Genomic DNA, 15,094 nt, shown 5'->3' with positions numbered 1-15,094 from the left:
GCCTGGGAGAAGAAATACTTTGACTTGAATATAAAGACAGGAGGGTGGTAAGGGGCACTCTGGACTGAAAGTAGGGGTATGCCAAACAGGTAGGAAGATCAAGCCAAAAGGTCATACTGAGACAAATTTTTCTGAGACTTTTGCTTGCCTGTCATAATTTACGTATTTATTGGCAACTGCAACCCTAAAATAGCCCAAAGGATGTGAAAAAATGTGATTCTAGGTAGGAGTCAGAAATACTAATGCATATTCCTCTCTTTACTCCATATGTCTTTTCAGAATGCATAAGTGCAGTAATGGAAGATCTTGTTACATCAAACAACTCATTAATGCAGGAGATGGGCAAGGACAATTACAGTTGGGGTAATGCTCACCTTTTAATGATAATTCTAATAGAAGAATGCTTGATGCTCGTATAGTTTTTATGTATAGTTTTACTTTTTAACCCCAAGGTAGGTGTATTAGTCAGGGTTCCTGAGAGAAACAGAACAGGATGTACATGTGTGTTGGGCATACATCCTGTAGAGAGAGATTCAGAGAGAGATAGAGAGAGAGAGGTTGTGTTACTTTAAGGAATCGGCTCACACGATTGCAGAGGCTTGGCAAGTCCAAAATATGCAGGGTAGGCCAGCAGGCTAGAGACCCAGGGAAGAGTTGCAGTTTGAGTCTGAAGGCAGACTGCTGGCAGAATTCCCTTTCCCAGAAGGTTAGTCTTTTTCTATTAAACCTTCAACTGATTGGATGAGACCCACCTACATTTTGGAGGGTAATTTACTTTACTCAAAGTCTACTGATAAAAGATACCTTCACAGAAAAATCTCAAATAATGTTTGACCAAGTACCTGGGTACTGTGTCCTAGCCAAGATGTCACATAAAATTAACCGTCACAGTAGAAAAATGGGGAAGAAAGAGTGATGAACTATTCTTCTCAATTCTGGTTTCCAAATTCTTGAGAATGTACTCTGATTTGTCCTGCTGGGTGAGGTGCCTACCACTGGACCAGACAATTTTAATCAGGGTGTGGCATCTGGAAGGACTATCATCAGCCCAGATCATGTGAGGTGCCCATGATGGACGAATCCATTATGGCTAGGGAACGGGTGGAGGCTGCGTTACCTTGTACAGAATAGTTTTACATATAAAATGAGGTGTCACATAAATGGGGAATCATTGATTAACAGCTTATAAATGTAATTTTCAAATGTTCACATGTTTTTTTCCATATAGTGATGGAACAGCTTCTAATTTCTCTTTCTCAAGGATTTTTGTGTAATTTTAGTTATGGTTCATTGATTTTCTATTATGTTGTATACAAGCTCTTGTGGAGAAATAATGGTTTTCACTCCATTTAAATATCTAAGATTGATTTCACCTACTTTCCTCTGAATATTTTCTAGCTTCAACAATTACTTCATCTATGGACAGAAAGCAGAGCACTGTAACACCTCCTGCAGAAGGTAGTATGCTGTTTTTGGTTTTTGTTTGTTTGTTTGTTTGAGGCCAGTACTGAAGCATGGAATGTTGAGCTTCCTTAGAAACATAGTCGATGGTCTGGACCAAGTGCCAGCCTCGTGCCCAGTTGAAGAATATGGTGATCTGAATGCTGTGGGATGAGGGACCTGAATGACCTCACCCATCTACCCCTAAAACAGTTCAATTCCACTGGAAGACTGTGGAGCTTTCTCTATCAGGCACTGTGCTGGGCTTTGTGGGGAACATAAAGATGAGCAAGATGAGCAAGACGATCAGAGAGCCCCCAGGGAGCTCAGTTTTGTGGGGGAACCCCAACAGGAGCACAGGTATCACACAGGCAGAGGAGGTAAGCACTCACATCGAGTGTACCAGGAGTGTACAGAGGGAGTGATTAAGCACCAAGGCTTAGAGAAGGCCTCACAGATGATGTAGCATGTGAATCAGGTCTTAAAGGTAGAGTATTTTAATAGAAAAAGAGCACCGTGTAGGGCACCTTAGAGAGTGAAAACGATGTGAGAAATGACATAGAAATGGAATTGTGCTTGGTGTTTTTTTCTGCAGTTTGGGGGAATGTAGTGGGTGATAAGATTGCAAAGTGAGTCAATGTGAAAATGAGGGCTTTCAAAGCCAATATGAAGACATTTAAACTTATTCTTCAGGCAGTGAGAGATCTCTGTGTGGCAGAATGATGTACTGGTGCAGTGTAAGGTATGAACTGAAAGGAGAAGAGTTTTGAGACAGAGACAGAAGTTAGGAGGCCTTTGCAGCAATCCAGGTGCATGGCAATGAGGACTTAATCTAGGTTATGGTTGTGAGAAAAGAAAGGAAATGCCCCAAAGCCAACAAGAATTTGTCAGTGTGCATAAGGTTGGATGAGACTGCAAGATATTTGTAGACAAAGGATGCAGAAAAGATGGGATGTGACTGCTGGTTTGGGAGCAGAGGTGAGAATCTACTATATTCTCAGTGAAGCAAGAAGTGAAATCACCCTAGCTGATCACAGGAGCATATGGAGAATATATCTGTCAGACAGGTGCCAAACCCACTGAGTGTTGTAGAGGTACTGGCCATTGTGTAACTTATCACAACAGGTATGAAAAAGGAAAGAAGAGGATGAAGAAAGGGTGAAAAAATAACAATAACATAAGAACTATCATTATAGGTGTAGGGTGATTGACTGAAGTTTATAGAATGGAGGAAAGTGAAAGAACAGAGAATATCTGCAATGCTTGGAATCCTCAACATTAGAGTTACTTCTTTGGATACTGTGCCCCTGTTCAAATACATGTTTATTTGATTAGCAAGAACTTTCTTTTACAAAAATGAGTCAGATATTGAGGTTAAATATTAGGCAAAACATTAAAGCCTTATACTGCTTATAAGCTAAACTTCCAAATCCCAAGAACAACAGGACATTCACAACTTGCTGTCTCGCCAGTCTCTTATTTTTCTGGTTTTATCTTAATCATGATTCTCTTATGCACATATATGCTTCCCACACCCAACCTCTAGCAGTTCTCTAACAAGCCATGTTCTTGCTTCTCTCCAAGCCTTTGCCAAATTGGAATTTCTCACTATGAGGGGATGCCACTTGGAGTGATGGAAAGAGCATGGATTTACCTGCCCTCTTAGATCTGCATTAAAATCCTCCCTCTTCCTTCATCTAGTAATATGATCTTTATTTGGCCATGAAATGCAAAGGCTTGAGTACATCACAGAGGAGGCACATGACACCAAAAGAGGAGAGGAGAAATATTAAATGCAAAGTTTAGAAAAAATAAGCTTCATCCACATAAAAATTTTGCCATACCACAGCTGGTTCTGTTCATGTTAAACTGATGAAATCAATGACACTCTCCTTTGTTACAGGTGACTTGTGACAGATACACCTAATGACCTGTCAGCAAACCCCTTTCTGTCAGGGACACATGTCAGCTTATGGGAAAGTGTGAGCTTCTACATTAGGAGATGCTTGCCGGTCTTAATTTGTACTTTAAAATATGGAAAAATAGGTCAATGCTATATTTAATACTGATAATGATATTGAACGTATGGAAACAAAATCTGTGAGCAAGGTTCACAGCAAACTGTCAGGGAGTATATGTGTGAATGAATAGGAAGGAAGAGGAACTCATTGAAAGGCCATATTTGATACTATTACATGCTTGCAATAAAATCCTTTTTATAGAAAATTTACAGAGGAAAATAATCCTTGTTTTTGCATTGATTTGTATTTATATACTATAGTACTTTTTTTCTAGAAAAATACTTCTAAGCATCTCTTACCACTTGGCATCATCATTTTTCATTTTTGTGAGGTGGTCCAACTAAAGAAATTACAGATTATTTTAAAATCTGTTTATTTATTTATTTATTTTTATTAGTTAATTTTTATTGGATTATAGTTGCTTTACAATGTTGTGTTAGCTTCTACTGTACATCAAAATGAATCAGCCATACATATACATATATCCCCTCCCTTTTGGATTTCCCTCCCATTTAGGACACCACAGTGCATTAAGCAGAGTTCCCTGTGCTTTACAATATGTTCCCATCAGCTGTCTATTTTATACATAGTATCAATAGTATATATGTGTCAATCCCAATCTCCCAATTCCTCCCACCCCACCCCTTTCCCCCTTGGTATCCAAACATTTGTTCTCTACCTCTGTGTTTCTATTTCTGCTTTGCAAATAAGGTCATCTATACCATTTTTCTAGATTCCACACATATGCATTAATATATGATATTTATTTTTCTCTTTCTGACTTACTTCACTCTGTATGACACTCTCTAGGTCCACCCGTGTCTCCACAAATGACCCAATTTCGTTCCTTTTTATGGCTGAGTAATATTCAATTGTATATATGTACCACATCTTCTTTATCCATTCCTCTGTTGATGGACATTTAGGCTGCTTCCATGTCCTGGATATTGTAAATAGTGTTGCTATGAACATTGGGGTGCATGTGTCTTTTTGAATTATGGTTTTTCTCAGGGTATATGCCCAGTAGTGGGATTGCTGGGTCATATGGTAGTTCTATTTTTAGTTTTTTAAGGAAGCTTCATATTATTTTCCATAGTGGCTGTATCAATTTTCATTCCCACCAACAGTGTAAGAGGGTTCTCTTTTCTCCACACCCTCTCCAGAAATTACTGTTTGTAGATTTTTTGATGATGACCATTCTGACCGGTGTGAAGTGATACCTCATCATAGTTTTGATTTGCATTTCTCTAATAATTAGTGATGTTGAGTATCTTTTCATGTGTTTGTCGGCCATCTGTACATCTTCTTTGGAGAAATGTCTATTTAGGTCTTCCGCCCATTTTTGGATTGGGTTGTTTGTTTTTTTGATGTTGAGCTGCATGAGCTTCTTGTATGTTTGAAGATTAATCCTTTGTCAGTTGCTTCATTTGCAAATATTTTCTCCCATTCTGAGGGTTGTTTATTTGTCTTGTTTATGGTTTCCTTTGTTGTGCAAAAGCTTTTAAGTTTAATTAGGTCCCACTTGTTTATTTTTGTTTTTATTTCCACTACTCTAGAAGGTGGATCAAAAAAGATCTTGCTGCGATTTATGTCAAACATTGTTCTGCCTATGTTTTCCTCTAAGAGTTTGATAGTGTCTGGCCTTACATTTAGGTCTTTAATCCACTTTGAGTTTATTTTTGTGTATGGTGTTAGGGAGGGTTCTAATTTCATTCTTGTACATGTAGCTGTCCGGTTTTCCTAACACAACATTGTAAAGCAACTATACGCCAATAAAAATTAATTAATAAAAAAAAGAGTGAGGTCGATGTAGGTATACTGATATGGTGATAGGTCTATTATATATCAACAAAAAAGCAAAAGACTTAGGACAATATACACAGTATGATATGCAATATACCTCTCCATTTATATATATATATATAAATTAAAATATACATGTTTGTATGTAATACATACTTAAGTGTGCATATTTACATCTGAAAGACAGAGCAAGTGCTTTTCAGTGTTGTTTTGTCGACTTGGGAAGTACATCTGAGGTGTTAGGAAGAATAAAGGAAATTTTTATTCTTTACATAAATAAATAAAATCTGTTGATTTAACTGATTTTGTGATTCTCTGAATAAAAATTAAACAAAATAATTTCCAACTTGTTCAACCTGATTGCCATCTTAGCTATTTTTAATGAAAGTACCATATCTTTCCACATTTATGTTTGTCTGAATTGCCACCCTTAAGGATAGGTGTTTAGTTCTGATGTTACCGATTTTTCACTTTCATCAAAACTTAGGAGGAGAAAACCACATCACTAATTATTCCATTTTTTTCCCCCTGAGGAGCATGAGTTGTATGATAAATCTAATAGTCTCTGAAGCCAAAAGATTAGATTTAGAAAACTGCCTTTGTCTTTTAATTTAGATTCTGCATTCTCATCTGTTTGTCTTATAGATATCAAATCTCCTGAATTAATTTCATAACACTTTAAACAATTTTGTCACATATATAATTCATGTTGTTTTCCTAATGATGCATAATACTGGAGGAAGTTGGTTAATCTTTGGATGGGTTTAATACTTTATGTATATTTCATGAATGTTAATTTCTTACGTAAGTCTAATATTTCTGGAATAAGACCACAGCAAAGTAATGTTCAAGTACAATTTCAGGTAATATGCTGTGAATATATTTTAACACTGAAATTCTTTATCAAGCTTTTCTCTTATTATTCTCTGTGCTTGTGCATGTGTGTCTGTGTGTGTGTGTGTGTGTGTACAGTTAACACTTCACTATCAGTACTAGTGGGTACAAAGGCTGTGCTCTCTTGCCCTCCTGTGCTGTGGACAAGTATGCTGCTAACAACATGGGAAATAGTCCTCAGAGACAAGTTGCCCTGCTTCAGAGCCTTCAGGGGTGATACAAATGAGACCAAGGGAGGAAACTGTACCGACGAGAGAATAACCTGGGCCTCCAGACTTGACGAGAATCCTGCCCTTCAGATTGATCCAGTGGCCATCACTCATGATGGGTTTTACAGGTGTCAAATGGTAACACCTGATGGGAATTTCCATCGTGGATATCACCTCCAAGTGTTAGGTAAGGAATGTCATATATTGTGGTGTTTCAGATAACCAGATTTTGGGCTGAAACAAATCTCTAAATTCCATGTCCCATGTGTTAAGACTGAAGCATTTCCCCTACATTTCTGCAGTGCCCCCTGAGGTGACCCTGGTTCAAACTGAGAATGGAACTGCAGTGTGCAAGGCAGTTGCAGGGAAGCCAGCTGCACAGATCTCCTGGACCCCAGAGGGAGATTGTGTCACTGAGCAAAAACGTCATTGGGGCAATGGCACAGTGACCATCCAGAGTACATGCCACTGGGAGGGCCGCCATGTACCTAATGTGTCCTGCTCTGTCTTCCACTTGACTGGCAACAGGAGTCTGTCCATAGAGCTGGATCAAGGTTAGTAATTTTTCTAGTTTTGTTTTTGATTTTCCCATTCTTTCAGAAGAGTTACCTTAAGAAGGAAAAAGGAGTGTGCAGAGAAATTTCATTCAAGGATGTCCTTTCCACCCTCCACTTTATCTCCCTTTCCTCCTTAAAGTAAAGAGATTGTCTGGAAGAATAATACAAAAATGTATTGTAAAAAGCCATATTATCGAATGCAGTTTATTCTACTTCTTTTTTTTTTTTTCGGCCATGCTGCGCAGCTTCCGGGATCTCAGTTCCGGGACCAGGGATTCGAACCGGGCCATGGTAGTGAAAGCCCGAATCCTAACCACTAGGCCACTAGTGAACTTCCCAATTTATTATTCTTTTAATGTTCTCTTCTGTACTACTAAATTGGCTTGTGTAGTGTACTTTTACATAAATACTTATGGTTTTAATAGAAGGAAAACGGGTAATTTTAAACAAATAATTATTATTTTATTAGAAGAATAACGTTGCTCATAAATTATCTTCATGAATTTTCAGTCTGGTAGAATTTTCTCCTCCAGGCTCTTCCAGTGAAATTTCTTTAATGTCTTATAATAGCATCTATGATTCAGTTCATTACAGTTTAGTTTCTCTACTCTCTGCTCCCATCTACTCTTATTTCTTGTTATAAAAAATATTATTCTAATCAACATAACTCATATAGTTTAAAGTCTATGTCGTTCTATCAGGCTACCATGAAAAACGTTAGCCATCTCTCTGCCTCTCCAACCCCACCTCTCCATTCTTACACAACTCTCTAGAGACAAGTACTTTCAGATCTTCAAGTGTTTCTTCTAGTAATTGACTCAGTTTTTATAAACAACATGGTCGTGCTGCTATTTCTTAATATAGCAAATTTAAACCTAGTGTACCCACTTCCTCTTATGGTAGATGAGGATTTAACTTTACCTTCTCTTCCCTCACCATTCATATGGAGTAAAACAGCAATTTTTGGTTAAATTAAATAGCCAGTGTTTACATTATTTTGAACATGTATGTTTTGTTAAGCTCTGAATCAAGAAATAAACTCATACTTTCATTTTTGAATAACTTTTTGTTTTTCCTGGCCTTAATTGCTTTCCTTTTTCATTTCCTTAATAATGCATGTACCTATTATTAATTATCACTAACACTAAAAACAAAACAAAACAAAACCCTAGAAAACGCCTCTTAATACTGCTTTCCACATGGTCAGATTTGTTAGGTAATTTCAGTTCCATTTTTTTTTTTCTTGAAGACATTCTCTCTTGAGTTTTTACACGCTCTTGTTCTAATCTGGCCTGGTTGGTCACGAGACATGCTGCATAGCTATTGTCCTGGATGTTCTCTTTCCCTCAGTCCTCTGGTTGATGCCACGTCTGTGTAATCTGAGTTCCTTCTGCCTTCCTGACATTTGTTTGTTTTCATCTTTCTTCCACATACAAGGCTTTCCTTAACTCCTTGGCTATCCGTTCACTTCAAAGTGAGCACTAAGGAGCTGATTGGAAGCTATATTATCTGTGAGTGGGTTTGTTAGCTAGTAGGTTTCTATAGGGTGAAAACAGGTGATTGTTTTAAAATTGGGGATTCCTTATTTCCTTATGTACCTGAAGGTCTTTTCTCTGAGGCTATTCAGACTCTGCAGAAAATAACTCTCCAGTCTCTTGCCTGGGAGGGATAATCCTGACTATCAGTGTTCTGGGAGCAGGGAGGAGAGGGGAGAGAGAGTGTGTGTGTGTGTGTGTGTGTGTGTGTGTGTGTGTGTGTGTGTGTATGACTGTTCAGAACTCAACTTTCTTTTAATGACACTTCATCTTCACCCTCCATTATGTCTGGATCCTTGACACTCTGGAGTTTCTCCAGTTCATCTTCTTTGGGCCACACTTCCTGTTTTCTGCTGGTCGGGGAAGGTGTGATGACCTGGTTGCACGGGGTGGGAGGAGACTTGGCAGCCCATCTGTTCTTAACACAGACCTTCAAGGAAGCTTCCAACTTTAGCTCCACAGTTCACGCCCTACATTCCCCCTTCCCTATATTTGGTCTTTCCTAGTCTTCCTGGAGTTCACTAAGGTTTATACTTATTTCACTCTGAATTATTGGCCATTCTTCTGTTCATTTTTCACCCTAAAAACAAGTTGAAATCTTTCATCTGCTCTTGTCTTCACCCATGTTCTCTTTGTCCTTTCAAGTCTATACTTTAAAAAATTCTCTGCTGATATTTTAGTAAGTGTTAAGAAAGGAGAAGAGGAGAACGCATGGGTTTAAACCACAATTTTCTAATATCTATTCTTAAAGTTTTATATACATATTAATAGTTTAGCAGTATTTACTGAGAAGAGTAATTGCCACTGGTTATGTATGAAGTCCGGCCACCCAGTATTACAATATGATGTCATATTTATAGAATCTCAGAACTGGAGGGACTCTCTAGTCCACTCCTACCCAGTGCAGATATGTCTTCCTCGCAGGGTGGACCTTCACCTGTGCTAGTGCACTTCCAATAAAAGAGCCCATTAGTTTGAAAGAGAGGGTTTCAAAACAATGTTGTCATTTTTTAAATGCAAAACCAAACTCTTTTTCAAATAAAAATCCAATGTTTAAAAACAAAGTATTGAAGGAAGGTGGAGGGACTGGATGAGGCCTCCACTCACCTCTCTCTGCTGCCCCAGCCGCGTTCATGAAACACCAGGAGCACAGTCTCAAAACCTCTCAGAGCTGGCAGTTCCTTGGTTGACTTGTGCTCCTATCAGATTGAGCTTTGTATTGCTGCCAGCAGTCAGTGAATAGTTTAAAGTTGCTGCCATGCATTCATTTAGTTTCAATGCCCTGGAAGAAAGGTGACTTCAGAATTAGGGTTATTTTTCCAAATACCTTCCTTACAACTCTATTTATTTCTGAATATTGGAGATGAGAAACACTCTATTACTATAACAGAGAGGTCTGAATTTCACATCTCTCTTACAGGAATTCGCCACAGGAATCCTTAAAGCAACAAAATACTGATACAAGATGATGTCTTGTTGAAAACTTAAGAGTCTGAAATGATAAAGCAATTTAATTATAACAATTATTTGAACTATAAATGGATCAAAATTTTTCAAATAAAATCACAGAAATGAATGTCATGTACTGTGAGACATTCTTGAACCATGCTATATATATAATTTTTAAACAGAGTTTATTTTTTAGAGCAGTTTTATGATGACGGCAGTATTGAGTGGATAGTACAGAGTTCCCATATAACCCTTGACCCTGCACATGCATGGTCTCCCTGTCTATCTAAATCTCCCGCACCGCGGTTGTACCTTTGTTATAATGAATGACCCTACCTTAACACATCATTATCACTCAAAGTCCATAGTTTACATTAGGGTTCATTCTAGATGCATATTCTATGAGTTTTGGCAAATGTATAAATGCCATGTATTCACCGTTATAGTATCATATAGTGTAGTTTCACTGCCATAAAAGTCCTCTATGTTCCACCTATTTATCTCTCCTTCCACCTTAGCTTCTAACAACCCCTGATCTTTTTACTCCATAGTTTTGTCTTTTCCAGAATGTCATATGGTTGGAATCATACAGTATTTAGCCTTTTCAAATTGGTTCCTTTCACTTAGTAATATGCTTTTAATTTTCCTCAATGATTTCATGGCTTGATAGCTCATTTCTTTCTACTGCTGAATAATAGTAAATCATATATTTTTGTGTCTACATTTACAGATGCCAAAACATCAGCACCCTTAAGAATTTTACGTATCGTCCCCCCTATTTTTATTATCTTGGTCATCGTTGGATCCATTTGGCTTTTGAAAATCAGCGGCTGCAGGTACTGACTGATGCTTTCTCTTCTCCAGCTTTATTGGATTAGAAAAGAGTCAGAAAAATGGAATTGACTGGGTAAAAAAGGAACTCTGCTCAATATTCTGTAATAACCTAAATGGGAAAAGAATGTAAAAAAGAATCGATATATGTACATGTATAACTGAATCACTTTGCTGTACACCTGAAACTAACACAACATTGTAAACCAACTATAGTCCAACATAAAATAAAAATTTAAAAAAAAGATGTTAACCTCAGTTCTCTCATAATCAATAAGTGTGTCCTGAAGATAACAGACTTGGACTACGCTAATGACCAGGGAGATTTTTCTAGGTTACTTAGACATGCAAGCATAGTGAATTAGACATGCAAGCATAGCCCACTTAGGGCAGGATCTTGGGAGAGACAGTGCATGCTATTTTCTATTTGAGAAAAGAATTATAATAATTCATTTCATACACCAAATATGAGGTGTCACATATATTCTATTATATCAAGCTTCTTTGCATAATTTCACTTCCCTTTCCAAAATCCAGAATTATCTTATTTGGATGACTTAACTTACAAGCAGCATTCTTCACTCATTTCTGGTAGTGCATTTCTGATTTATTAAAGTTTCTATCAAAATGAACCACAATTGTCAATAGCATACTGTTTTGTTTTTCCATTTTCAATCTGAATAATAATGTTTTGACATTCACTCCAGCTAATTTTTATTTTTGCAGAAAACGTAAATTGAAAGAAACAGAACATACTTCAGTTGTTGAGGAGGTAAGATAAGATTAAAAAGAATATTTACAAACTTTTAAGCTATGTAGTCTGAAAATCTAGTCACATAATTTGTAATTTGCATCATTATTAGTATTTTAGTTGAAAAGCAAAAATTCTAACTTTACAGTGCTGTCAGGTGTACTTATTTTGTTAATTATCCACCAAGTACTATTTATATACACTCCAAATCCATATTTTTATTTCAAGAACTGCATCCTACAAAAGACATAATGTTTGCCTCATTTGGGCTGTAATCTTTGGAGAAGTTGAATTGGTATTTCCTCTCCCATTAAACCATCTCTAATTCTTTTTTTTTTTTTAATTTTTATTTATTTATTTATTCATTTATTTTTGGCTGTGTTGGGTCTTCGTTTCTGTGCGAGGGCTTTCTCTAGTTGCGGCAAGTGGGGGCCACTCTTCATCGCGGTGCGCCGGCCTCTCACTATAGCGGCCTCTCTTGTTGTGGAGCACAGGCTCCAGACGCACAGGCTCAGTAGTTGTGGCTCACGGGCCCAGTCGCTCCGCGGCATGTGGGATCTTCCCAGACCAGGGCTTGAACCCGTGTCTCCTGCATTGGCAGGCAGATTCTCAACCACTGCGCCACCAGGGAAGCCCCATCTCTAATTCTTGACTTCCTTTTTTCAATAACATCATCATTTCTCTCTTATCCAAGCTTAAAACCTATCCAGCTCTATAATCTCTTATAGCCAATAGCTTACTAAGTCTTTGACACTCTCCTCTGAAATACTTCTCATATCACTCCATTCTTCTCCACTCCTACTTTCAGACAACTGTTATCATGTCACACTGAGACTTAAATAAACAATAATTTTTTGATAAAATATTAGAAAAGTCTTGCTCTTATGTTCATGTAAGCCCAGAGACTACAATTGGTAGACACTAAAGCTGTGGGCCCTTGTTAGAAAAACATAGGTGGTTACTGATTTCTGGCTTTTTTGAATTGATTTTAACTTTGGGTTATTTCTTAGGATGAAATGCAGCCTTATGCCAGCTACACAGAGAAGAACAATCCACTTTATGATACTACAAACAGGGTGAAGATGTCTAAGGTGTTACAAAGTGAAGTTGATGGGATGAGTCTCCATACTGTATATGTTCCTGAAGTGTAGCACCAGGACAAATGAATCAAGATACAGTACAGATACTGTTTTGATTTTCTTGGAGTTCTGGAATGGAAGAACTATTTTGAAATTAGCTTTTCAAAGATTCTTAGAAGACAGAGACATTCTAGAGGATTTGCATTCATATCCTTATACATTTGAAATTTTAGAATTTTAGCTGTTACTAGGTAGCTCTTTGAAGAACTGATATTATTACAAAGAAAGCTCATGCTCATGATAAAATATTCAAATTGTTCAATACAGTAGATGATGAAAACTGAGTTACCTCAAGTAACTCCACAGAAGGAACAATTAACCAACAGTTTTTATGTAATCTTCTAGAAAATTTCTATGTGCATATGTCATATCTATATGTGCATGGTATATGTGTACACTTATATGTCCATTTACATATACATACACATATCCTTGTCAAGACACAAATGGGAACATACCATAGTTTTGTTCTGTACTTACAGAAAGCTAATAATATAATATATCCTGAAGATCTTTTATATCAACACAAGCAGAACTACCTCATTCTTCCTAATGGTTACAAAAAATTCCATTGTATGTAATGGAATTTAATTTAATTAACCACAACTCTAGTGGTGGACATTTAGATTAAGTTTTGTTTGTTTTGCTATTATAAACAATACTACATAGAATGTTTCTTGTGACTATATCTCTTTGTGTTTGAATATATTTGTAAGATAATTTCCTTGAGTGACATTTAGATTGTTTTGTTTGTTTTGCTATTATAAACAATACTACATAGAATGTTTCTTGTGACTATATCTCTTTGTATGTGTTTGAATATATCTGTAAGATAATTTCCTTGAGTGAAATTGCCAGGTCAAAGGGTTTGTGCATTTCTTTTATTGACTAATACGTCAAACTGTGTCAATTTACATCCCTTCCAACCCTGTTTGAATGTGCCTTTTCTGTTATTTTAATATCCGTAAAATGCCAACCTACTGTTAGCTAATATGATATAAGATTATAATAAGAATTTCACTATTTAATAAAACTGAATTTATATTTTTCTTTCATGCTTGTGTGTGTGTGTGTGTGTGTGTGTGAGAGAGAGAGAGAGGGAGAGGGAGAGAGGGAAGGAGGGAGGGAGAGAGGGAGGACAGACATGTGAGGACATTAGCTTCTTCTGAACTTATATCTCTATAGAGGTATTGCTATCTAATCCCTAATAGTTTTGCAGATGTGATAAATTGGAAATGTGTATTTTTATGGTGTGCACTTTATTGTGATGCATTTATCAAATAACAAATTTTTATAACCAGCTAAATATGCATTATGGAGGACTTGGGATATTTATAAAATATGATATGTGCTAAGGGAATAGCCATGGGATGACATGACCCTTTTCTACATTTTTCTATGGAATAATATATTGGGAATGTGTTTATTAATCATTTTTAATATTATTAAATATATGTTTTAATTTTGAAAAATATGTCTATTTACTCCATAACAGGAAAAAATGATACTGAAAATTAAAAATTTTGAACATGGTAGAAATTAAAACAAAATCCGTTTCATTCTTTAATTGTGCCATTTGAAACGTTTAAGACAGCTATTTTGTTTTGTTAATATGTTTGTCTCCCTGAAGACATTTTGGTTCCTCTAGGCTTTATCCTTAAAAGGATTTTTAGTCTATTTTGGATGTAAAACTAATGATGACACCTGACACATGATATTTTGTGTATATATGTACCACATCTTCTTTATCCATTCCTCTGTTGATGGACATTTAGGTTGCTTCCATGTCCTGGCTATTGTAAATGGTGCTGCAATGAACATTGTGGTGCATGTATCTTTTTGAATTATGGTTTTCTCAGGGTATATGCCTAGGAGTGGGATTGCTGGGTCATATGGTAATTCCATTTTTAGTTTTTTAAGGAACCTCCATACTGTTCTCCATAGAGGCTGTACCAATTTACATTCCCACCAACAGTGTAGGAGGGTTCCCTTTTCTCCACATCCTCTCCAGCATTTATTGTTTGTAGATTTTTTGATGATGGACATTCTGACCAGTGTGAGGGCGAATTTAAACTTTTAATAAGAGAATTTAAACCATTCACATCTGTTGTGATTACTTACATATTTGGCCATATTTCTACAATCTTACTTTACATGTCTCATTTACTGTGTTTCCTCCCCCAGCTCTGTTTTATTTTTTCTTTTACTCTGCTTTGCTGGATTGATTATTTACAATAGCCAAGACATGGAAACAATCTAAGTGTCCATTGGTGGATGCATGGATAAAGAAAATGTGGTAAATACCTACAATGGACTATAATTCAGCCATAAAAAAAGAATGAAATCTTGCTATTTGTGACAACATGGGTGGACTTTGAGGGCATTATGCTGAGTGGAATAAGTCAGACAAAGAAAGATAAATACCATATGAACTCACTTATGTAGAATCTAAAACAAAACAAAAC

At 36.7% G+C, this 15,094-nt stretch overlaps 1 protein-coding gene across 4 annotated transcripts in view; it reads left to right on the top strand.

Annotated features, from left to right (window-relative positions):
- Window positions 1-14,723, top strand: part of CD200R1 (CD200 receptor 1) — a 39,738-nt gene extending 25,015 nt beyond the window's left edge. Inside the window, exons 2-8 of one of the 4 annotated variants that reach the window (XM_082394754.1) lie at window positions 280-363; window positions 1,399-1,458; window positions 6,237-6,554; window positions 6,670-6,921; window positions 10,639-10,744; window positions 11,466-11,511; window positions 12,501-14,723. In XM_082394754.1, coding sequence (XP_082250880.1) covers window positions 280-363; window positions 1,399-1,458; window positions 6,237-6,554; window positions 6,670-6,921; window positions 10,639-10,744; window positions 11,466-11,511; window positions 12,501-12,641 — 1,007 coding nt within the window. In that variant the 3' untranslated portion in view covers window positions 12,642-14,723. Of the gene's footprint in view, window positions 1-279; window positions 364-1,398; window positions 1,459-2,146; window positions 6,555-6,669; window positions 6,922-10,638; window positions 10,745-11,465; window positions 11,512-12,500 lie in introns of those variants that run through there. The other 3 variants (XM_082394755.1, XM_082394756.1, XM_082394753.1) reach the window with 3 other exon arrangements.
- Window positions 14,724-15,094: the final 371 nt, after the last annotated feature.

This window comes from Balaenoptera borealis (genome assembly GCF_965194805.1).
Source record: "Balaenoptera borealis genome assembly, chromosome: 5".
Lineage (NCBI taxonomy): Eukaryota > Metazoa > Chordata > Mammalia > Artiodactyla > Balaenopteridae > Balaenoptera > Balaenoptera borealis.
The sequence above is the reverse complement of the archived record's forward strand: the minus strand, read 5'-3'. Positions and strand labels throughout refer to the sequence as shown.